Source organism: Stegostoma tigrinum, chromosome 22 (genome assembly GCF_030684315.1).
Source record: "Stegostoma tigrinum isolate sSteTig4 chromosome 22, sSteTig4.hap1, whole genome shotgun sequence".
NCBI classification, from domain to species: domain Eukaryota; kingdom Metazoa; phylum Chordata; class Chondrichthyes; order Orectolobiformes; family Stegostomatidae; genus Stegostoma; species Stegostoma tigrinum.
Genome location: NC_081375.1, coordinates 41,920,307 through 41,946,506, shown reverse-complemented (window position 1 = coordinate 41,946,506; position 26,200 = coordinate 41,920,307). Strand labels below are relative to the sequence as shown.

At 42.1% G+C, this 26,200-nt stretch overlaps 1 protein-coding gene across 7 annotated transcripts in view; it reads right to left on the bottom strand.

The window, feature by feature from the left end:
• The window catches only part of wdr45b (WD repeat domain 45B), a 44,253-nt gene extending 28,597 nt beyond the window's left edge, over positions 1–15,656 (bottom strand). For 2 of the 7 annotated variants that reach the window (XM_059653793.1, XM_059653798.1), the window contains exons 1-3: positions 15,499–15,656; positions 13,990–14,029; positions 527–622 (exon numbers count right to left, since the gene is read on the bottom strand). In XM_059653793.1, coding sequence (XP_059509776.1) covers positions 527–622; positions 13,990–14,029; positions 15,499–15,534 — 172 coding nt within the window. In that variant the 5' untranslated portion in view covers positions 15,535–15,656. Of the gene's footprint in view, positions 1–526; positions 623–13,418; positions 13,564–13,989; positions 14,030–15,498 lie in introns of those variants that run through there. The other 5 variants (XM_059653794.1, XM_048555154.1, XM_048555155.1 and 2 more) reach the window with 5 other exon arrangements.
• Between the last annotated feature and the right edge of the window lie 10,544 nt (positions 15,657–26,200).

The window sequence follows — 26,200 nt, the reverse complement described above, 5'->3', positions numbered from 1 at the left end:
ACAATCCAAACTGATTCCATAAATACATTAAAGAGCAAAAGAAAGAATAACTAGGGACAGAATAAGGTCCCTTAAAGATAAGCATGGCCATCTGTGTGGAACCACGGGAGATAGAGGAGATGAGATACAGGTATTTCTGCTATTCGTTAATGCAAATTGGCTGTAATGTAATTGATGAATAATGGACACTGTTTCGATAACGCAAACTGTCTGCTGTACAGGTATAGTGATTTACTGTTGCGTATATGGAACAAGGTGGAGGTGGAAGCAGGTAGAATTGCAACATTTAAAAAGGAACCTGAATGGATATATGAATAGGAAGGGTTTAGGAGGTCAAATGCTGGAAATAAAATGGGACTAGGTCAGATTAGGATGTCTTTTTGGTGTGCACAGGTTGGACTGAAGGATCTGTTTTCATACTGCAAGATTCTAAGATTCTATGACTTTAATTATGAAAACATTAAACTTCAAACTCAACAATTGTAATATCTGAAAAAGCAGTAGTAAAATCACAAATCTGCATTACCTGACTGGTGAAACGCCTCACCTTGTTTTTCCTTCTCCTTTAGTGGGTCAGTGTTATAGACTCGGAATCCATTTTCCATTCCACATGCAAAACAACCTGCAATCGAGAAACAAAAACATCCATGAAATGCCTTACACTGAAAAAAAGGGCAGATTAATTAAAACCTCTCTTTTTAAATACAGCGTATTAAGCCAACTTTTCAAATCTCAAAAATTGAAGTAAAATGGTCAAAGCATTTCTTAGAATTTAAATAGGAAAATTGATTAAATTGATTTCCTGAAACAAAATATTCATACCAAAGGCTGGCTCTGGCATTAACTGGAATAAATGCTGTCTGGCCAGTGACGCCCTCATCCCGTGAATGAATAAAGAAAATAATAATTTAGGAAGTATTGCATCAACTATGTTGCTATTCCTCAAAATACAGAAGATTACAGAAGACCTAAAAGAGACATTTAAGATGATCAAAGAAGTTGATAGCCAGATTGCAAGAAACTTTCCCCCTTGGTAGATATCTAGAACTGTCTCAAAACTGAATAAAACTGAAAGAACTATGAATGCTGTAAATCAGGAACAGAATCAGAACTTGCTCAAAGTTCAGCAGTTCTGGTTGCATCTAACCAGATAAAGAAGCAAAAAAAAAAAAATCAGAGCTAACGTTTCAGGTCCGGTGCCCCTTCCTCAGAACTGATGTTAGCTGGGAAATACTGGTTTATGTTGCAGAAAACAGGGAGGGGGATGCGGTAGGGGGTAAACAATAGGATAAAGCCCAAAAGAGAGAGACGAGTAGTTGGATAGATAAAGCAGTTGGTAATGATCAGGCTGTGAGGGTGAATAGCTGTTAATGGGGACTGCTAGTGGCTAACAACAGGTGGTGTGTAATAGCAGGCTGTGTGGTAATTTGGCCAGATGTGTAGGGTAGGGGCTAGGACATGGGAGAGTTTGGGCCCTAAAATTATTGAACTTAATACTGGAGTCTGGAGGGCCACAAGGTTCCCAAGCAGAAAAGGAGGGAGGTTTTGTCTTTCAGCTTGCTTCCAGCTAGCCTACACACTTTTCACGGCCCTCCAGACCCAATATGGAGTTCAGTACTTTTTAGGGCCTAAAATTTCTCTCATGTCCTAGCCTCCTACCCCACACACCAGGTCTTGTTACCACGTCGCCTGCCATTACACACCACCTGTTGTCAGTCATTAGCAGTCCCTATTAACAGCTATTCGCCCTCAGAGCCAGATCATCATCAACTCCTTTGTCTATCCAACTACTCTTCTTTCTTTGGGCTTAATCCTAGCATTTACCCCCTACCCCATCCCCCTCCCTATTTTCTGCAATATAAACCAGCATTTCCCAGCTAACCATCAGTTCAGAGTAAGGTGCACCAGACCTGAAATGTCAACTGATTTTCTTTTCCCCTTCATAGATGCTGCCAGAGCTGAACTTTTCTAAGAACTTCTGTTTTAGTCTCAAATGATCTCACTACAGACACATAATAGGATGTCCTCCACCAGGATGACTTGAGGGCTTTCATTTCTTCCTTGATCAAAGACTGAACCAGTTCCCATCACCTCCACTTGATTCAACTTGTTCTTGCATCAATTAACATATCCTCTGACTCCACTCATTGCCTTCAAATAAATAAAGAGGCTATTACTACAGAAACCCTTAAGGGTCACAACTGTGCCAGTCTTTTTTTGGGATATGCGGAACATTCTTTGTGACTGGCCTATTCGGGTTCCATCATGCACTTCCTTCTTATGTACTCAGGGCTGTTTCAATGCTTCTTCCACGAGAAGCAGTTATTTATTGGAACATCTTTCATTTTAGTTTTATCTAGTCACAGTTCACTGTTCAGTGTGCAGGCTTCCAAACTGGAGAAACCAAACAGACTGATGGATAACTTTTTGGGACACCTCAGGTTAATTTGTAAACATAACAGAACAACTGTTATTTTAATCCTCAACTTTTCTCTCACATTGATTTCTGTCCTTGACTCTCAGGCCAGAAGAGTAGCACTTCAACTTGCCAGTAGACATTTTACAGCCTCCTTGAAAACAGCAAATTCAAGAATTTTATTTTACTACCTATTCCATTTTTCTGGACACTACGCCTCCCCCAGACCTACTGTCTGTTTTCTGACTTAATCCATCACCTCACCTTCTTGTCCTGTGCAATCATCCTTTTCTCATGCTTAATCTCTCATCCTTTACACCAGGCTTTCAAGCTGTAACGTAAACAGTTTAAGCTCTGACTTGTTATTAGACCTGGAAAATGTTGTTGAGCTCAAATATTAACACAATTTCTCACTCCATATATCCTGCCTGATCAGAGTATTTCCAGAATATTCTGATTTTATTTCAGATTGCCAGCATCGGCAACATTTTGCTAGACAACATTATTAAAGGTTACGGTGGCAACAGGGTGGGGATGCCTCCGTCTCGTTCCGTAAATGATTTAGAATGCACCAAGCCATTAGGAAATGGCTACAGATGCTACAGTTCAGCAAAACAAGCACAGCATAAGCGTGCTTGGAACACTGATCCTCAATCCACTAAATTAATGGTGCTCAATAGGTCAGTCATTAACCATCACCAATGTGGGTGACTCTTAACTGCCCTCTGGGCAATTAGGGATGGGCAATAAGTGCTGCCTAGCGAGCAGTCATCCTGTGAATGAATGAATGAATGAATAAATAAGAAAACAAAAAAAAAACCAATAGCCTAGCAGTATTATCACTGGACCGTTAATCAAGAGTTTAAGATAACATTCAACAGCAGACAGTGGAATTTGAATTTAATAAAAGAGAGTCTGGAATTAAAGATTACAGTGATTACCATGAATCCATTGCCAATTGTTGAATCATCTGGTTCACTAATGTCCTTTCGGGAAGCAAACTGTCAGCCTTACCTGGTCTCCAGACTCCAGACCCACAGCAATGTGAATGACTCTGGGCAACTACGGTGGACAATGAATGCTGCCGAAAAGCAACACCCCATCCCATGAATGAATAAAACAGTGTATTTACACAGTATATTCACAATAGCAAGAATGTCTCAAGGCACTCCATGAAAGTGTTCACTAAAATTAGTCAGAGAAGACTAACAAGGGAATCTAGACGTGACAACTCGCATAAATGAAAGCAAGTGTTACCACCATTATGCATGTGGATTTCAATATTCATTCATACAGGACATTCGTGTGTACATCAAGATTTTCCCCACTTGATCAGCACTTCATCGACTGAATTAAGCATCTAACTCTTTCAACAACTTTCAAGATTCTTTGATACATGCTTCCTAAATCCACAACCTCCACCACCTAGAAAGAAAAGGGCAGATGCACAGGGACACCATCATAGAACATAGAACATAGAACATAGAACATTACAGCACAGTACAGGCCCTTCGGCCCTCGATGTTGTGCCGACCTGTCATACCGATCTCAAGCCCATCTAACCTACACTATTCCATGTACGTCCATATGCTTGTCCAATGACAACTTAAATGTACCTAAAGTTGGCGAATCTACTACCATTGCAGGCAAAGCGTTCCATTCCCTTACTACTCTCCGAGTAAAGAAACTACCTCTGACATCTGTCCTATATCTTTCACCCCTCAATTTAAAGCTAGGCCCCCTCGTGCTCGCCGTCACCATCCTAGGAGAAAGGCTCTCCCTATCCACCCTATCTAACCCTCTGATTATTTTATATGTTTCAATTAAGTCACCTCTCAACCTTCTTCTCTCTAATGAAAACAGCCTCAAGTCCCTCAGCCTTTCCTCGTAAGACCTTCCCTCCATACCAGGCAACATCCTAGTAAATCTCCTTTGCACCCTTTCCAAAGCTTCCACATCCTTCTTATAATGCGGTGACCAGAACTGTACGCAATACTCCAAGTGCGGCCGCACCAAAGTTTTGTACAGCTTCACCATAACCTCTTGGTTCCGGAACTCGATCCCTCTATTAATAAAAGCTAAAACACTGTATGCCTTCTTAACAGCCCTGTCAACCTGGGTGGCAACTTTCAATGAGCTGTGCACACGGACACTGAGATCTCTCTGCTCATCTACACGACTAATAATCTTACCATTAGCCCAGTACTTTGCCTTCCGGGTACTCCTACCAAAGTGCATCACCTCACACTTGTCTGCATTAAACTCCATTTGCCACCTCTCAGCTCAGCTCTGCAGCTTATCTATGTCTCTCTGCAACCTACAGCATCCTTTGTCACTATCCACAACTCTACCGACCTTAGTGTTGTCTGCAAAGTTACTAACCCATCCTTCTACACCCTCATCCAGGTCATTTATAAAAATGACAAACAGCAGTGGATCCAACACCGACCCTTGTGGTACACCACTAGTAACTGGTCTCCAGGATAAACATTTCCCATCAACTACCACCCTCTGTCTTCTTTCAGCAAGCCAATTTCCGATCCAAACTGCTACATCTCCCACAATCCCATTCCTCCGCATTTTGTACAATAGTCTACTGTGGGGATCCTTATCGAACGCCTTGCTGAAATCCATATACACCACATCAACCGGTTTACTCTCATCTACCTGTTTGGTCACCTTCTCAAAGAACACAATAAGATTTGTGAGGCACGACCTTCCCTTCACAAAACCGTGCTGACTATCCCTAATCAATTTATGCTGTTCAGGATGATTATAAATCCTATCCCTTATAACCTTTTCCAACACTTTACCAACAACTGAGGTAAGGCTCACTGGTCTATAATTACCAGGGTTGTCTCTACTCCCCTTCTTGAACAGGGGAACCACATTTGCTATCCTCCAGTCGTCAGGCACTATTTCTGTAGACAATGACGAGTTAAAGATCAATGCCAAAGGCTCGGCAATCTCCCCCCTGGCTTCCCAGAGAATCCTAGGATAAATCCCATCTGGCCCAGGGGACTTATCTATCTTCACCCTCTGTAGAATTTCTAATACCACTTCCTTGTGAACCTCAATCCCACCTAGTAGTAGTCTAGTCGCCTGTATCGCAGTATCCTCCTCGACAACATTGTCATTTTCTAGAGTGAATACTGTTGAAAAATATTCATTTTGTGCTTCCCCTATCTCGTCTGACTCCACACACAACTTACCACTACTATCCTTGATTGGCCCCAATCTTACTTTCGTCATTACTTTATTCCTTAAATACCTATAGAAAGCCTTAGGGTTTACCCTGATCCTATCCGCCAACAACTTCTCATGTCTCCTCCTGGCTCTTCTGAGCTCTCTCTTTAGGTCTTTCCTGGCTACCACATAGCCCTCAAGCACCCTAACTGAGCCTTCACATCTCATCCTAACATAAGCCTTCTTCTTCCTCTTGACCAGATATTCCACCTCCTTCGTAAACCACGGCTCCCACGCTCTACAGCTTCCTCCCTGCCTGACATGTACATATTTATCTAGGACACACAGGAAGTTTCTATCCTAAGTCACATATCGCCCTAACCTAAGATTGATATACATTGACAATCCTTCACAGCAGATCAACATCCTGGAGTTCCGACCTAACCACATCGTGGGAGCCACAACAAAATACTGCAGGCACCACAAATCTGAAACAAACAACACGATGGGAGAAACTCAGCAAGTCTGGTAGCATCCATGCAGAAAGAAAGAGTTAATGTTTTGAGTCTGATATGATTCTTCTTCAGCTCTGTTTGCAAGACAAAGCACAATTTGGCTTGCTGGTCTTGGCAACAAGACCCAGACCTCAAGTATAATTCGGTACATTAGTAGATTTAGATCAAGACCTGTACTCAAAACAGGGCTGCTCATCTGTTTTCCGCAGCAAAAATAGTCAGGGTTGCAATTACATCAAGTTGAACTGAAACTGGACCACCCTGCAAACCACCATGTAACACCACATCAAACTGTTTAAATATGCATGGAAATGAAAATCAAAGTTATTCTTTAGTTATATCTGAAAGAAAAGTAGTTCCAGTGTATTTTTATTTCATTATGCCATATTAGTTTCTCAAAAATTGCTATTCTTCACAGCTCTTATGAACAAGCATCTCCATTAAAACATGAGTTAGCAGTCTGTTGCTCCAAGTCACTACAGGCTTCCATTCTAATTAGAAGATGCCCATTAACAATGGTTTACTAATCCTCTCAGGTGCCAACTAGTATCGCATTGTGCTTACAGCTAAGTTTGCTGGTATAGTTTATTCAGTAGACTCAAAATCGCAAAGGAAGCAGCAAGATCTTCCACAAGGTTGGAGTTTTTAAATGTTGTTGATTATTTACTGAAATATGAAGGAAAAAATTAACATTGGAAGGTTTTGCCTGTTCCTCCACCATCTCCCTTAATAAACACTAAATTCCAAAAACAGCTATGATATTACACCTCCTCCCACCCACCCTCCCACATAAATTCCATCCCCTATTCCCACTTCATCCGCCTCCGCGGCATCTGCTCCCAGGATGAGGCATGCCACTCCCGCACATGCCAGTTGTCCACGCTCTTCAAGGACCGCGACTTTCCCCCTGCAGTGGTCAAGAATGCCCTTGACCGTGTCTCCCGCAACACATCCCTCACACCCTGCCCCCAGAGGATCCCCCTCGTTCTCACATACCACCCCACCAACCTCCGGATACAATGCATCATCCTCCGACACTTCCGCCATCTACAATCCGACCCCACCACCCAAGCTATTTTTCCATCCCCACCCTTGTCTGCCTTCCAGAGAGACCACTCCCTCCGCAACTCCATTGTCCACTCCACATTCCCCTCCAACCCCACCACCTTCTCCTGCAACTGCAGGAAGTGCTACACTTGCCCGCACACCTCCTCCCTCACCCCCATCCCAGGCCCCAAGATGACTTTCCACGTCAAGCAGATGTTCACCTGCACATCTGCCAATGTGGTATATTGTATCCATTGTGGCCTCCTCTACACTGGGGAAACTAAGCGGAGGCTTGGGGACCGCTTTGCAGAACACCTCCGCTCGGTTCGCAACAAACAACTGCACCTCCCAGTTGTGAACCATTTTAACTCCCCCTCCCATTCCTCAGACGACATGTCCATCGTGGGCCACCTGCAATGCCACAATGATGCCACCTGAAGGTTGCAGGAACAGCAACTCATATTCCGCTTGGGAACCCTGCAGCCCAATGGTATCAATGTGGACTTCACAAGCTTCAAAATCTCCCCTTCCACCACTGCGTCACAAAACCAGCCCAGTTCATCCCCTCCCCCCACTGCATCCCAAAACCAGTCCAACCTGTCTCTGCCTCCCTATCCTGTTCTTCCTCTCACCCATCCCTTCCTCCCACCTCAAGCCGCACCTCCATTTCCTACTTATCACCTCATCCCGCCTCCTTGACCTGTCCGTCTTCCCTGACCTATCCCCTCCCTACCTACACTCTCCTCTCTACCTATCTTTTCTCTCCATCTTCGGTCTGCCTCCCCCTCTCTCCCTATTTGTTCCAGTGCCCTCTCCCCATCCCCCTCTCTGATGAAGGGTCTCGGCCCGAAACGTCAGCTTCTGTGCTCCTGAGATGCTGCTTGGCCTGCTGTGTTCATCCAGCTCCACACTTTGTGCACGGTTTATTGCTTTCTCCAGATGGCATCTGTCACGCACAACAATTTCTTAATTATTTCGCTGACTAGTTTATTTATACTAGGGATGTTAATTTAACTTTACAGCTGGTAGTCACAGAATACTTCCTGTATTTACTAAAGCAGTTCAATTAAACCTACAATTGAAACAAAAACAAAACTTAGAACAGCCTCACACATACCTATTTGTGCTTAGAATATATCTGAACTCATCTTAATAATCTATAAAAGCACTCATAATGAGCAACAAACAAAACGTAACAGCTCAAGAGCATGTACATTGTCACTGTTCAACTGGGAGAAGGAAGAAAATAAAGCCAAGCAAAAGATTAGTATTTTTTAAAGTAAAAACAGGAAATTGGCATATGTATTATATAGAAATTAATACATAGACAATGCCATGTACAGCTAAGGCTCGAGTGCTCAGCAGTTGTATGATGGTGTGAGGGGTCTGTTGGCTATGATGGATTGGGAAAGGTTACTTAAAGGAACAACAGCGGACAGGCAACGGCAAACAAACAAAGAGAAAATGGGTAAACTACAAAATTATTTATTCCTGTCTGGTATAGAAAAGAGTGCAGAGAACAGTTGCCAAACCACAGGTTGTGAGGGAAGTTAAAGATGGTATTAGACGCAAAAAACAAAAGCCATACAAAATAGGCAAGAAAATAAAATAGACCTGAGGATTGGGAACACTTCAGAAGTCAGCAAAAGAGGGTCAGGGAATTGATCAAGAAAGAGAACACAGAATGTGAGAACAAACTTGCAGGGAACTTAAACCGCTGAAAACATTTCTACAAGCGTGTGGATAGAAAAAGACTGGTGAAAACCGTTACATCCATTATAGTGAAAAAAGGGAGAATTTATAATGGGGAACAAAGGAATGGCTAATAAGGTAAATTCATAATTTGGTTCTCTGTCTTCATTAAGGAAGACACAAATTGTATACCAGAAATAATAGACATCACAGGGGATAGTGACAGGGTGGAACAGAAGCAAACCAGTATTAATAAAAGAAACTGTGTTGGAGAAGTTGATGGGGTTTAAGGCTCATTAAATCCAAAGTGCATGATAGTCTACATTCCAGAATACTTAAGGAAGAAGGTCTAGAAATAGTGGATGCATTGGTGGTCATCTTTCATGATTCATTAAACACTGGAGCAGTTCTCACAGACTGGTGAGTAGATAATGTAACTCCACTATTTTTTTTTTAAAAAGTAGCGAGAGAGGAATTATAGGTCAATGAATTAGATGTCAGTAGTCCTAAAGATGCTAGAGTCCATTATGAAGGGGATTCAACACAGTCAACATGGATTTACAAAAGGGAAATTATGCTTGACAAATCTATTGGAATTCTTCAAGTAGGTAACGTGTAGAGCTGATCAAGGAGGGAGTGGATATGGTTTATTTGTCAAATGCCTTTCAAAAGTCCAAAACAAGAAATTAAGGCATAGGCTTAAGGTGCGAAGGGAAAGATTTAGAAGGGAGCCAAGGGCCAACTTTTTCACACAGAGGGCAGAGCATGTGTGGAATGAGTTGCCAGAAGTGATGCCTTTTACATGTTGTAATTGTACCAGCCTGCATCTGGATAAGTATACGAATAAGCAGCATTCAGAGGGATATGGGCCAAATGCTGGCAAATGAGACTAGGTTTGTTTAGGATATCTGGTCAGCATGGACATGTTGAACCAAAGGGTCTACTGCTGTGCTGTACATCTCTAGGACTCTGTAAAATTAAAGCACATGGGATTGAATGCATCATACCGAGATGGACAGAAAATTGGTTAGCAGACAGGAAACAAAAAGAATGAGAATAAATGGGTCTTTTTCTGAAATGGCAGGCATTGACGAATGGGGTACTACACAATCAGTATTTGGACTCCAAAAATTGGTTTAATTTGTAATGTTTGATACAGTTGTATAGATATTTTCAATTATCATCATTCTCAAAAATTTCAATAGTGCTGAAAGTATTCCAGCTTTGCACAACCCAGAGTATAAAACATATTTCTTGATTTCACTGCTAAATGGCTCAACTCTGGTTTTAATAATTTGATTTGTGTTCTGGATTCCAAAACCAGAGAGAAAATATTTTAGATGCATTTGTGTTCAACCATTTCAAATACCTCAAATATCATTCAATTACCTGGGTTTATAAAGCAGCTATAAAGTTGTGAAAAGTCTTAACATTTCATAAGAGCTTTAAAAATCAATTTCATAATGAGCCACACAAGAAATCAGGACAGATAGCTAAACACAGTCAAAAGGTAGTTTTTAAAAAGGAGAGACTTCAAGGAGGAGGGTTGAGAGAAGAAATTTCAAGAGCTTCTGGTCCAAGCAGCCAAAAAAGGTATTGCTTCCGACAAGGGAGTGGTGAAAAAAAAATAAAAACCAGGCATACACAAAAGTACAAACCACAGAGGAGCTAATAGAGATTTGGGAGTGTTGTAGGGCTGCAAAGTCCAAAGTCCATAGACTGTCAGTGAGGGGCGGGGTGGGGCGGGTGCCACCCAAAACAAAAAGATGAGAATGTTACAAAACACGTTGTTGCCAGACAGAGGAAACAGAATGCTGAAAAGCACTTGGCGGGAGTTAGATTACAGACAGAGTTTTTCATAAGGTCAAGTCTACAGAAGTTGCAAGGTGAGAAACCGACCACGACAGCACTCATCATCCAAATTTAAGGGAAAAAGGTCCCATTTAATGTGTAAATTAACATCTATCATCAATTTCCTCTGCATTATCCTCTATTACAGTCGTTCTTGCAAGATCGATCCAATCATGGCCCAAGTTAGACCAGCAATGAAATAATTGAAGTTTTGCAAGATACTAAAAAAAGTCAGTTTTAATCCAAATGTTGAGATAAGCAGACATGCAGCACAGGAGGATAAACAACAAAACCATAATTAAATTTTAGAAGTCTATAGATCAAAGTGGTTGGTGTGAAATTTGCTGGAAATGGTTATAAATGGTGATTGATACCTTAAATGAGTCATCCCCAATCCTCCCATGGCAAATTCACAAAATGTCTCGAGGAAAGACACGTCAAAATACACCACACAGTGAACATAACAGAGAACTGAACTTGATACAGTAACTGACCATTCTGCTATTAAAAAAAACTTTATTATTCTAATAACCCTAAGTGTTGTGGAAAATTCACTACTGGAGTTATTCTGCTAGATTTTAAAACAAAGGCAAATTCCTTAAACACAACAAATAATATGGATAACGAGTGTAATTTTTGGTTTTGACATTTGCATTGTTGTAATTAACAACTGTTCTAATAACTTTTGCAGAAGTCACTGACCAAGAATACCTGGCATTTTCCAGCCATTGAAAATTCTTGCAGTTCACTTAAGTTAACAACCTGCCTCCTCTGACAAATGAGCACAAGCAACCAGCATGGGGGAAGAAACCTCCCCAGACACTTGGCACTGTTGCTTACTGGAAAAACAGTTCAAAAAATTCTATTTGATGGATATCCTTCTATCTTTCCACACTCACATTCCCTTTACATGGCTCTTTACATCATTAGAATTTTAAATTCCTCAAACTTTGGTTTCCTTGGGCTGTATCCTGTTCAAGTTGGTAAGGTGGTGCTCACTTTCAAAAACAAAATAGAATTTAGAGTTTTACAGTAGATAACAATGCATCAATACACCTGAAGATTGTTATAAATAGTGGTATGTGATTAAATAAAATCTACATTCCCACCTCTCCTTCCTGTTTCTCACCATTCATATTCAATCTAACACCCATTCAAGAAAGGGCAGTTTGATTTTAAAATTAAAGTTCAGTATTGGTTTATTGTAAGCATGTGCAAACGAGTTACATGTTTGAAAATGTGAACAACCAATTTCCTGCACTGAAACAAACACTAAGTTGTATTATGCAGCGAAAATCATTACAGGAATGCAAGCAGATAACTGAACGATGGAATTATTTTTGACATGGATCACCTTTTACAAATGTAAAACAAGATAAGCTTTCCCTTTGTTTGATGCTGCAATTGCGCAGACATCTGCAGACATTTTAGGAATTCATTTAAATGCAGACTGAGAAGGGATCCTTTAGTTAGGCTGCTACTAGGCCTCCTGGATCATCATCATCTTCCCTGCCTAGGTGGCTTTGAGACAGAATATCATCAGTACCAGAAATCCCTTAAGTACAATCGCAGACTCAACACTATGTAACATTTTTTTTAAAATGCACGTTTAAGGAAACCCACGGTGGTGGTGGTGGTGGTTGGGGGGGGGGGGGGGGGGGGGGAGGAGAGGAATGGCACAAAATGACCCAACTCATACAGGTATACCACAGCTTGTCACATAACTCCATAACTCAGTATTAAATCAAATTCTTGGAATCTTTATGTTAAATTCAGTGGTGGTGAAAGCAGATACAATAGGAGCATTCAAGGCACTTTTAGATTAGTAAATGAATATGCAAAGAATGGAGGGATATGGAGCAATGGCAGACAGAGGGATCAAGTTCATTTGGCATCATGTTTGGCACAACACCTTGTGGCAAAGGGCTAGTTCCCGTGCCATACAGTTCTACGTTCTAAATAATTGCACATACCAAGAACACACCATTACCATAGACCAAGATTTCTGTAAATTCAAGGTGCTTCCTAAGAACACTGGAAGTAAATAATGGTTAGATTAATTATCAAAATGGGATAAAATAGCTTTCTTTTACATTGGTACTGGTTTCAAGTCTGGAGCAAAAAATAGTAGTCTTGGTGTAGTTTAAACCAATTGATGTAAACTACCCTTAGGAGAGATATTCTCTGCAGCCACAGGAGTCACTTTTCTCCCCCACTAGTAATGACATCAGCAATACTAAAACATAGACATGACTGGAAATACACATGAGTAAAGATACTGATTAAGAAAACAAAAGTGAATCAATTATCACAATCCAAACATTGTCAGCATGTTGTTACTTGAGTATTAACTGTTACTACAACACTTCATATTTTTGAACTGCTGCTATTTAGAAACAAACCCATAGGCAATTTTCTTTGGTGCACAGGTCACCTAATGTGTGACACCTGGAACAGGAGCCCATGAGGACGTATTTCCCATTTGTGTTGCTGCTGGAGCAGCGTGAAATCATGCACAGCAGTCTGAACAATAATAAAAATATTCAAGCAATTTAAAACAGCACCTTGTAAGGATGCAATCAATTCTTTACCAAAAATCCAACCTTTTACCAAGCAACTAGGAAACAAAGTGGAGCCTTAAGGGCAACCAGATTTTAATGAAAAATGTCAATACAAGAATAAAACAGATGTTTTCAGGTAGTCAAGCTTACCAAATGGTTGAGAGAGCATTAATAATGGTGGGAAAATCCGAATAACCATCTTTAAAAAGGTAAATCATATCAAGGAAGTTTTCTTGTTGGTGTAATGCAGAATGTCAGTTTGAATTTATGCCATCCTATTTCCTTTGAAAGATGTGAATAGGACATGGATATTTGGTGAACCCAAGCAGTCCTTAGGAATAGCTGAACAGTAAATCTGCATTCCATCTGAAAAGGCAGAGAAACCCTCAGTAACAGCTGCACTAATAAGTGTCTTTGAAAACCTCAGGATGTCCCACAGTCAATGAAATATGGTAGGAGATGTAAGTCACCTCTGCAACATTAAAAGTGATTTCATATTAAAGATGCTATGTAGATGCAAAAAGTCTCAACTGTTTCAGAGACCAGGTCTGATAAAAAGTGGAAGTGAATCAAAGGAGACAGAGGCGCAAGTGAAAGATTGATCAAGTGGAGGGCTGAATAGCGTAAAAGTGTTTATTATGGTGATAAATAAAGTTCAACCAGAAAAAAAGCAGCTACACAATGCTCAATTGTATTGGCTCACAGAAAAGTTGTGACACACCTCTGGAGCAGATGGTCTTGAACCCAGGAGTCCGCAGAGTCTAGAATAAGTGAATAGACATTTTCAATTCAAACTACTCAGGAGACACTTAGCTACTGCTGGAGCAGGTAGGATTTGAACCCAGCCATCTTGGCTCAAACGTAGGAACATTACCACTGTGTCACAAGCACTCTGCCACCAGATTTGTTGCACCTATCTTTGTGATTGATTACTAAGCAGAATTTATCACTAGTTAGTCACAGGTGCAAAGCATTGGTACACACATTGATAAAAGCACTAGACTAGACACATAATGTAAGTTAAAGTAGCTAGCCATTATTAGATAAAGATTACATGTGTGTTTTTTGGCAGTTCATATGCATATGAATATTCCAAGTAATGTCAAGCCATTGAAGCAAATCCTGTATTACTATCTTAATATAATCAAACTCCTATAGTTCTTTTTACAATTCTACAGAAAATGTTTACTTTTATTACTAATATTATAAACCTCTAGAATCCAAGCAATTACACAACACAGGAGAAGAGTCAAACTACAGTTAAACACGAACCTGAGATTTTAACAGGTCATTCACTTGCAATGAGACCCTATTGATTTTTAGTTACTGTAATCTTGATATATCACCCTAGAATAAAATCACTTAAAGTACTGTCAGTCATCAACTTAGAGCATAAACGTCACTTGCAACATTTCCTAGTGCGCCAGCCTTCTCAGGATGCCCCACCTCTAAGGTAACAGAAGCAAATCATCAGGAGGCTGTATTTTCTGACAAGCACTTTACACTGCAAATATAGACTTTAGATTCATGGGGAACAGAGAGAGGGTAACACTTGGAAACCACACACCCTCTGATGGGGCAGATGTTAAAATCCACTTGTAGCCACTCCTGGCAAGAGATCTGTCACACATCCACCTTAGCCTGTCTGCAAATGTTTTAGGATGCCCATCAGCCAACAGTACCCAGGTCAACCCCTCTTTCTGAGGCCCTTCAAGTTAGAGGAGGAATTGCTACGGTTTTTCCGAAACATGATCTGAATGAACAAAACATTGACATTTCGTCTGTTGGATTCGACCCTTTCACCATCGTTCCCCCCACCGAAGAGTACTTTTTGGTCTTGTAGTTGCGAGCCCCTCTTCATTTGTCTTTTGATCTGTCTATTTTAAAATCACATCTCTCAAGAAATGGGTTGGAATAAGTCCGCTGTACCGACAGAAAAAGAGAGCACTAATCCCAATAATAAAACACGTGGAACTTGTTTATTTCTCAGCGTCAACATGGGTTACATTTTAACCTCCCGGAAGTCGACAAAAGATGCCGCAGTCAGTGTCCAGAGTACCAGGGCAAAGGAGATAGACAGGGTCAAACGCTTCACTCAACTCCCCTTTACCCACCTCTCCAGCCTCAAGGCCTGGGATTCGGAGTGGCGGCCATCCCGGGCTCCCAGTCAACAAAACAACAACAACCGTCGCCGCCGCCACCATGGCAGCGACTCCGGGCGGGTACTCACCATGGTCCTGGTTAAAGCCAGCGTACAGCAGGCCATTCCCGTGCGGGTTGGCCGGCAAAAGGTCCATCGCCAGCCGCCGCCTCAGCCACGGTCTCCAAGCCGGGCCAAGTCAAGCTGTCCGATGGTTCGCTCGCTCACTTCCGGCGCCAGCTACTCATCCAGCACCACAAGTCGAACGCCGAGCCTCCAGTACATTCCAAAGGAGCACCAATGCAATCACTCTCTTTAAAGGCAGCACATGCAGTCGCAATGAGGAGTATCACTCAAATGGAATTTAACGATCTCACCTCACTGGAGGTGCTGCATTCCGAAAACATACTTTTAAAAGCCTCGGATGGAGTGTCTGTTACACATTTTTGCAGAACTCTCACTCCTTTCTATTATTTTCCTGTATATGATAAAAAAGTTTAATGATAAATGCAAAGTACTGTATATCTTAAATAAAGAGAGCTGGAGAAACTCAACAGGTCTGGCAGCATCTGGGGCAGAGAAAGAGTTAACGTTTTGGATCCAGCATGACTTCTTCAGTTCTGACCAACACTCTTTTTGATTTTAAAGATTAATTCTGATTCTCTCTCTGCAGAAATTAATCTTTAAAATCAAAAAGAGTGTTGGTCAGAACTGAAGAAGCCATGCTGGATTCAAAACGTTAACTCTCTCCCCCAGATGCTGCCAGACCTGTTGAGTTTCTCCAGCTCTCTTTATTTAAGATATACAGTACTTTGCATTTATCATTAAACTTTTATTATCATATACAGGAACATAATAGAAAGGAGTGAGAGTTCTGCAAAAATGTGTAACAGACAATCCATCCGAGGCTTTTAAAAGTATGTTTTCGGACAGACAGAATCAGAATTAATCTTTAAAATGAAAAAGAGTGTTGGTCAGAACTGAAGAAGTCATGCTGGATTCAAAACGTTAACTCTTTCTCTCCCCCAGATGCTGCCAGACCTGTTGAGTTTCTCCAGCACCATCTCTACTATTACTACTTGTTGGGATAACTTGCTTTAAAGATTTAGCATTCATTATTACAACAAAATTGATGATTCAAGATACAATTAAATTTTCAGATATAAACGATTTGTCATTGCACCCTTCTAGCTACAAATTGAGATAGTTTCGAATTAATCTGTTCAGAGATGTCACTCACCTTTGAACATAGAACATAGAACATAACAGCACAGTACAGGCCCTTCGGCCCTCGATGTTGTGCTGACCTGTCATACCGATCTCAAGCCCATCTAACCTACACTATTCCATGTATGTCCATATGCTTATCCAATGACGACTTAAATGTACCTAAAGTTGGCGAATCTACTACTGTTGCAGGCAAAGCGTTCCATTCCCTTACTACTCTCTGAGTAAAGAAACTACCTCTGACATCTGTCCTATATCTTAAACCCCTCAATTTAAAGCTATGCCCCCTCGTGCTCGCCATCACCATCCTAGGAAAAAGGCTCTCCCTATCAATCCTATCAAACCCTCTGATTATTTTATATGTTTCAATTAAGTCACCTCTCAACCTTCTTCTCTCTAATGAAAACAGCCTCAAGTCCCTCAGCCTTTCCTCGTAAGACCTTCCCTCCACACCAGGCAACATCCTAGTAAATCTCCTCTGCACCCTTTCCAAAGCTTCCACATCCATCTTATAATGCGGTGACCAGAACTGTACGCAATACTCCAAGTGCGGCCGCACCAGAGTTTTGTACAGCTTCACCATAACCTCTTGGTTCCGGAACTTGATCCCTCTATTAATAAAAGCGAAAACACTGTATATGCCTTCTTAACAGCCCTGTCAACCTGGGTGGCAACTTTCAAGGATCTGTGTACGTGGACACCGAGATCTCTCTGCTCATCTACACTACCAAGAATCTTACCATTAGCCCAATAATTTGCCTTCCAGTTACTCCTACCAAATGCATCACCTCACACTTGCCTGCATTAAACTCCATTTGCCACCTCTCAGCCCAGCTCTGCAGCTTATCTATGTCTCTCTGCAACCTACAGCATTCTTCGTCACTATCCACAACTCCACTGACCTTAATGTCGTCTACAAATTTACTAAACCATCCTTCTACGCCCTCATCCAGGTCATTTATAAAAATGACAAACAGCAGTGGACCCAACACCGACCCTTGCGGTACACCACTAGTAACTGGTCTCCAGGATGAACATTTGCCATCAACTACCACCCTCTGTCTTCTTTCAGCAAGCCAATTTCTGATCCAAACTGCTATATCTCCCACAATCCCATTCCTCCGCATTTTGTACAATAGCCTCCTGTGGGGAACCTTATCGAATGCCTTGCTGAAATCCATATACACCACATCAACCGGTTTACTCTCATCTACCTGTTTGGTCACCTTCTCAAAGAACTCAATAAGGTTTGTGAGGCACGACCTTCCCTTCACAAAACCACGCTGACTATCCTTAATCAATTTATTCTTTTCTAGATGATTATAAATCCTATCCCTTAGAACCTTTTCCAACACTTTACCAACAACTGAGGTAAAGCTCACTAGTCTATAATTACCAGGGTTGTCTCTACTCCCTTCTTTGAACAGGGGAACCACATTTGCTAACCTCCAGTCATCTGGCACTATTCCTGTAGACAATGACGAGTTAAAGATCAATGCCAAAGGCTCGGCAATCTCCTCCCTGGCTTCCCAGAGGATCCTAGGATAAATCACATCCAGCCCAGGGGTCTTATCTATCTTCAACCTCTGTAGGATTTCTAATGCCTCTTCCTTGTGAACCTCAATCCCACCTAGTCTAGTAGCCTGTATCTCAGTATTCTCCTCGACAACATTGTCATTTTCTAGAGTGGATACTGTTGTAAAATATTCATTTAGTGCTTCCCCTATCTCCTCTGACTCCACACACAACTTCCCACTACTATCCTTGATTGGCCCTAATCTTACTCTCATCATTCCTTTATTCCTTAAATACTTATAGAATGCCTTAGGGTTTACCCTGATCCTATCCACCAACAACTTCTCATGTCTCCTCCTGGCTCTTCTGAGCTCTCTCTTTAGGTCGTTCCTGGCTACCTCGTAGCCCTCAAGTGCCCTAACTGAGCCTTCACATCTCATCCTAACATAAGCCTTCTTCTTCCTCTTGACCAGAGATTCCACTTCCTTCGTAAACCACGGCTCCTGCGCTCTACAGTTTCCTCCCTGCCTGACAGGTACATACTTATCTGGGACACACAGGAGCTTTTCCTTGAATAAGCTCCACATTTCTAATGTGCCCATCCCCTGCAGTTTCCTTCCCCATCCTATGCTCCCTAAATCTTGCCTAAGCTCATCGTAATTGCCTTTCCCCCAGCTATAACTCTTGCCCAGTGGTATACACCTATCCCTTTCCATCACTAAAGTAAACATAACAGAATTGTGATCGCTATCACCAAAGTGCTCACCTACTTCCAAATCTAACACCTGGCCGGGCTCATTACCCAGTACCAAATCTAATGTGGCTTCGCCCCTTGTTGGCCTGTCTACATACTGTGTCAGGAAGCCCTCCTGCACACTCTGGACAAAAACTGACCCATCTATAGTACTCGAACTATAGTGTTCCCAGTCAATATTTGGAAAGTTGAAGTCCCCCATGACAGCTACCCTGTCTCTCTCACTCCTATCGAGAATCATCTTTGCTATCCTTTCCTCTACATATCTGGAACTATTCGGAGGCCTATAGAAAACTCACAACAGGGTGACCTCTCCTTTCCTGTTTCTAACCTCAGCCCATACTACCTCAGTTGACGAGTCCCCAAACATCCTTTCTGCAACTGTAATACTGTCCTTGACCAACAATGCCACACCTCCCCCCCTCCCCCCCCCCCACCCCCTCTTTTACCATCTTCTCTGTTCTTACTGAAACATCTAAATCCCAGAACCTGCAACAACCATTCCTGTCCCTGCTCTATCCATGTCTCCGAAATGGCCACAACATCGAAGTCCCAGGTACTAACCCGTGCTGCAAGTTCACCCACCTTATTCCGGACGCTCCTGGCGTTGAAGTAGACACACTTCAAACCAACTTCTTGTTTGCCGGTGCCATCTTGTGTCCCTGAAACTTTATTTCGGACTTCCCTACTCTCAACCTTTTCTATACTCGAACTACAATTTTGGCTCCCATCCCCCTGCTGAATTAGTTTAAACCCACCCGAATAGCCTTAGCAAATTTCCCCTCCAGGATATCGGTATCCCTCTGGTTCAGGTGAAGACCATCTTGCTTGTAGAGGTCCCACCTACCCCAGAAAGAGCCCCAAATATCCAAGAATCCAAAACCCTCCCTCCTGCACCATCCCTGTAGCCATGTGTTCAACTCCTCTCTCTCTCTATTCCTCGCCTCACTAGCACATGGCACGGGCAACAAACCAGAGACAACAACTCTGTTCGTCCTAGCTCTCAGCTTCCATCCTAGCTCCCTGAATTTCTGCCTTAAATCCCCATCTCTCTTCCTACCTATGTCGTTGGTGCCTATGTGGACCATGACTTGGGGCTCGTCACCCTCTCCCTTCAGGACCCCAAAGACATGATCTGAGACATCACGCACCCTGGCACCTGGGAGGCAACACACCAACCGTGAGTCTCTCTCATCCCCACAGAACCTCCTATCTGTCCCCCTAACTATGGAGTCCCCAATGACTACTGCTCTGCTCCTCTTGCCCCTTCCCTTCTGAGCAGCAGGGACAGACCGTGTGTCAGAGACCTGTGCCCCACTGCTTTCCCCTGGTAAGTCCCCCCTCCCAACTGTATCCAAAACAGTATACTTATTGTTGAGGGGAATGGCCACAGGGGATCCCTGCACTGCCTGCTGGTTCCCTTTCCGTCCCCTGACCGTAACCCATCTGCCTTTTTCTTGTACCTGAGGAGTGACTACCTCCCTGTAACTCCTCTCAATAGTGCCCTCTGCCTCCAGAATGATCCGAAGTTCATCCAGCTCCAGCTCCAGTTCCCTAACGCGGTTTTCGCGGAGCTGGAGTTGGGTGCACTTCCCGCAGATGCAGTCAGCAGGGACACTAGTGGTGACCCTTACCTCCCACATTCTGCAGGAGGAACATTCAACTGCCCTGACCTCTGTTCCCAAAACTGTTAAAAAATAAAGAATAAAAAATAAACTTGTTACCTTAACAATCAGGCACACAGAACCTTTTTTTTAATGTTAGCCGCTTTGCCTTGATGACATCCAGCTTCTTGAGTGTTGGTAAAGTTGCAGTCATCTGGGAGGTGAGTGCCCACAACAGAATTATCAGATTCTGACCTGGTCTTGTAGCTGCAGTATTTATATCGCTGGTACAGTTCCACTTCTCATCAATGTTTCCTGTTCAGAATATTGGTAATGAGGGATTCAGTGATGTTTATGTTGTTAAATGTCATGGCTAAATGCTTAGATACTCCCTTGTTAGAGATAGTCATTGTGTGGCGTGAATGTTACATGCCAGACATGCCTCAATTTTGTCCAGCTCTTGCTACACGTGAGCAAAGACTGCTTCAGAGTGAGAGGAGATGAAATGGTACTGAACATTATGTAATAATTTATGATTATTTTCACTGCTCATCATCAATGGAAGGAAGTCGTTGATGCAACAGTTGAAGATGTTTGGGCCTTGGACACCACCCAAAGGAACTTTTGAAGTGATGACCCAAAACTGAGATGAATCATCTCCAACAAACACAACCATTACTTTTTGTGCTTGATGTGATTCCAATTAGTGTCGAGTTTTTTCCTGATGGACATTGATTCCAGCTTTTCAGGTTGCATAATGCCATACTGGGCCAAATTCTGCTTTAATGTTAAAGGCAATTGGTCTTACTGTATCTCTGAAGTTCAGCTGTTTTGTTCATATTTGGATCAAGATGATACTGAGGTCAGAAGCTGAGTGAACCTGGTGGCATCATAACCGAGCGTCAGTGAGCTGGTCATTGCTCAGCAAGTTCCATTTGATAGTGCTCTCAACAATGCCTTACATCACCTTGATGATTATAATAGACAATAGACAATAGGTGCTGGAGTAGGCCATTCGGCCCTTCAAGCCAGCACCACCATTCATTATGATCATGGCTGATCATCCACAATCAGTATCCTGTTCCTGCCTTATCCCCATAACCCTTGATTCCACTATCTTTAAGTGCTCTATCTGTCTCTTTCTTGAAAGTATCCAGAGAGTTGACCTCCACTGCCTTCTGCGGCAGAGCGTTCCATACATCCACCACTCTCTGGGTGAAGAAGTTTTTCCTCAACTCTGTTCTAAATGGCCTACCCCTTATTTTTAAACTGTGTCCTCTGGTTCTGGACTCACCCATCAGCGGAAACATGTTTCCTGCCTCCAGAGTGTCCAATCCCTTAATAATTTTATACGCCTCAATCAGATACCTTCTCATCCTCCTAAACTCAAGTGTATACAAGCCCAGCCGCTCCAATCTTTCAACATATGATAGTCCCGCCATTCCGGGAATTGACCTCGTGAACCTACACTGCACTCCCTCAATAGCCAGAATGTCCTTCCTCAAATTTGGAGACCAAAACCGCACACAATACTCCAGGTGCGGTCTCACCAGGGCCCTGTACAGCTGCAGAAGGACCTCTTTGCTCCTATACTCAATTCCTCTTGTTATGAAGGCCAGCATGCTATTAGCTTTCTTCAGTGCCTGCTGTACCTGCATGCTTGCTTTCATTGACTGATGTACAATAACACCTCGATTTCGTTGTGCTTCCCCTTTACCTAACTTGACTCCATTGAGATAGTAATCTGCCTTCCTGTTCTTGCCACCAAAGTGTATAACTGCACATTTATCCACATTAAACTGCATCTGCCATGCATCCGTCCAATCACCTAGCCTGTCCAAGTCACCCTGTATTCTAATAACATCCTCCTCACATTTCACACTGCCACCCAACTTTGTGTCATCAGCAAATTAGTTAATATTACTTTTAATGCCTTCATCTATATCATTAAAATATGTCGTAAACAGCTGCGGTCCCAGCACCGAACTTTGTGGTACCCTACTGGTCACTGCCTGCCATTCCGAAAGGGATCCTTTTATCACTACTCTTTGCTTCCTGTCAGCCAGCCAATTTTCAATCCAACTCAGTATTTTGCCCCCAATACCATGTGCCCTAATTTTGTTCACCAATCTCCTATGTGGGACTTTATCAAAGGCTTTCTGAAAGTCCAGGTACACTACATCCACTGGTTCTACCTTATCCATCTTCATAGTTACATCCTCAAAAAATTCCAGAAGATTAGTCAAGCACGATTTCCCCTTTGTAAATCCATGCTGACTCTGACCTATTCTGTTACTGCTATCCAAATGAGTTGTAATTTCATCTTTTATGATTGAGTCCAGCATCTTTCCCACCACTGACGTCAGGCTAACCGGTCTATAATTTCCTGTTTTCTCTCTCCTTCCTTTCTTGAAAAGTGGGACAACATTTGCCACCCTTCTTATAAAGGCTATTTGGGAGAGACAGATGCATAGTCCTATGATCAATGAATTAGTAATCTAGAAGACCTATGCAAAGGTTCTGGAAACATGGGTTCAAATCCCACCCTGGTGAAATTATACTGAAATTCTGATTCAATTAATAAAACATTTGTCAACTGTCAAAGAACATCATCATGTTTACCATTATCCTTTAAGGATGAATAGTCTGCAATTCTCATTTGCCTTTGTCTACATGTGACTAAATATTTACTGAAATGTGGTTGACTCTTAACTGACATCTGAAATGGCCTAGCAAGCAACAAAGGTTTGCTAACCACTATAATGCTGAAAGAAGTGAAACCAGACTGACTATCTGCTATCGATCAAGGCAATGGAAATAACAACAGCATGTAGAGCCCTGACGACACTGCAAAATCCTTCTTTGTAACACGGGGACTGTTGCAAAATTGGGAGAGGTGTCCCACACTGTCTTCAAGAAGCAACATTATGTAATGGCACAGTGGCTCAGTCATTAGCACTGCAGCCTCACAGCACTAGGGACCTGGGTTCAATTCCAGCCTAGGGTAACTGTCTGTGCGGAGTTTGCACAATCCCTCCGGGTGCTCTGGTTTCCTCCCATAGTCCAAAGATGTGCAGGCTAGGTGGGTTGGCTATGCTAAATTGCCCGTAGCGTTCAGGGGTATGTGGGTTATATGGGGATGGGTCTGGGTGGGATGGTCCAAAGTGCAGCGTGGACTTGTTGGGCTGAAGGGCATGTTTCCACACTGTAGGGAATCTAATCTAATCATTTTCACAGGGTCATGCCTTGCAGACAATGTTCCAGACACTACCACACTATTCCAGAGCATGTTCTATTCCATCAATATGACAGAACCAGCAGAGGTGGCGGGAGAGTGGTATACGCTCAGGAGGGAGTTTGCCCTAGGATCCTTAGCATTGGCTCCAGAACCCATGAAGTCTCACAACATCAGGTCAAACATGAGCAAAGAAATGCTTGTGGATTACCATCTACTGTACCCCCTCAGTCAATGAATCAGTTCACCTCCATATTGAATACCACTTGAAAGTCACAATTTGGGTGGAAAAGGTACAAATGTGGTCTGTTTGGTAGACGTATAGCGATATAGTACTACCACTTTGGTGGCCGAGCTGGCCAAGGTCCATGCAGGAGGTGAGAAATGTTTTGCTGGGAGAGTTTTCAAGATTTGTCATGCAATAGAAACATGGAAATATAGAAAACAGGAATAGGAGTAGGCCATTGAGCCCTTCGAGCCTAATCCGCTATTCAATGTTATCATGGCTAATTATTCAACCCAGTAATCTTATCCTGCTTTCTCCCCATATTCTTTGCTCCCTTTTACCCTAAGAACACTATCTAACTACTTTAAAACATTCAATGTTTTGGCCTCAACTGCTTTCTACGGCAGACAATTCCATAGGCTCACCACTGTCTGGGTGAATAAATTTCTCCTCATCTCAGTCCTAAATTGTCTGCCCTGTATCCTGAAACAGTGATCCAGGACTCCCAGTCATTGCGAATATCCTTCTTGCATTTACTCTGTCTTGTCTTGTTAGAATTTTATATGTTTCTATGAGATCCCCCCTCATGCACCTCAACTCTAGCGAATAGTCCTAAGCAATCTAGTGTCTCTTAGTATGTCAATTCTGCCATCCCATGAAACAGCTGGTCAACTTATGACGCACTCCCTCCACAGGCAGAACATCCTTCCAAAGTTAAAGTGGCCAAAACTGCACACAATACTCCAGGTCTAGGATACTCTGGATGGCTTTTAACAGTTAGCGATAATTCTGCTTTCTCTTTCTGGCTTCCATTTTCTCTCCACTTTGCCTCAGAATTATTTACCTTGCCTATATCACTTCCTGGTCTATGATAGCTTTCTGATTTCAACTCTTCTGAGTTTATGTAACTGTCCGTTAACTCCTATTCGTCAGTCTGAGCCCTGCTACACTCTATTCCTCAACATGCATCTAAATTGGAAAGGATATAGAGTTGTTGAACTCCACCAGTGGAATTACCTCATGAAGAACGTCGTAGGCAACCCAAGTTTAAGTGCCTACATCCACAGGTTAAAAGCGAGCTGCTCAAGCCAGTTATATTTTTGGTTTATCCAAGCCATTCCTTGAGGGCACTGAATTTTTTTTTGTCTATATGCATCTAGTTCTAAATAGTATGCATTTAAAGTAGTTCCTTTTGCTGATTCATAGTCAATGGCAGTCTCTTCAGGTAAGTAGAAGTAAACCGTGAGCTTTCCCTCTAAACCCGCCCTGCAATAGCAGTTTCTATTGCTGTACTGGCCAATTTAACTACTGTGTTGACCCTTCAAAAGAAATAAAGAAGGTACCCATCTCCTTGCCATCCGACTTAACAATTATTTGGGCAAATTTAACAACTTCAGAACTGAAGGCTAAATTAGGAATAATACTCCCACCAAAATCGTTTCAATTCTCCTTTCTCAGCTTGAGTGTTCTGATTTAAACCCCCTTTCTCTCTCTTCTAGTTTTTCCTACTTAAATTTATCTTGGTTCAGGTGTCACCACTAGATACTTGTCCACTCTGAAATCTCTGATTTTCTGACAGAACTCCAATACTAAGTGCCTAGTTTAACTTCTTAATTCTCCTCAAGACAATGCTTGTAGTTTTTTCTTAAATTATTTCATCCTGCTCTGTGAAAATATTATTGCGTGAAAATCTTGGCACCTCTAATATTAAAGACTCAAGAAACTCTATTGAAGATGAGCAGCTTTCAAAGACACAATTTGCGTCCCCCCATTCACACCATTCATGTTTAAGCCCCCACAATTGTTTACAAGCAGATGAACTAGGGAAATTAACTCCTTTTTTAAAACACCCACTTGGTCGGTCACAAAATTTTAAAAACAATCCCTTAGCACATAGCTGTCACACATCAATTAAATATTTTCTGGAAAATTGAAAATTGTCAATATTTTCTCGAAAGATAAATTTTGTTACCTACTGAACCTGAGAGAAAATAAGAAAATACAAGATCAAAACACACACAGAAACATATTCAGGCAAAAAAAATGAACAAAATTCTGAGACTTCTTGAGCTGCAAGAATGAAACCTAAATCCACCACTAGTTAGCTATTGTCTTGTTTCCTTCGTAATAGAGAAATTTGTAGGATTCCGTGCTCCTGAGTGAATGGTTGCTTTCCCAAATTAAGTTTTCACAGGGCAATGCCTTCAGAAGTTGAGGGAAACCTAGAGAGA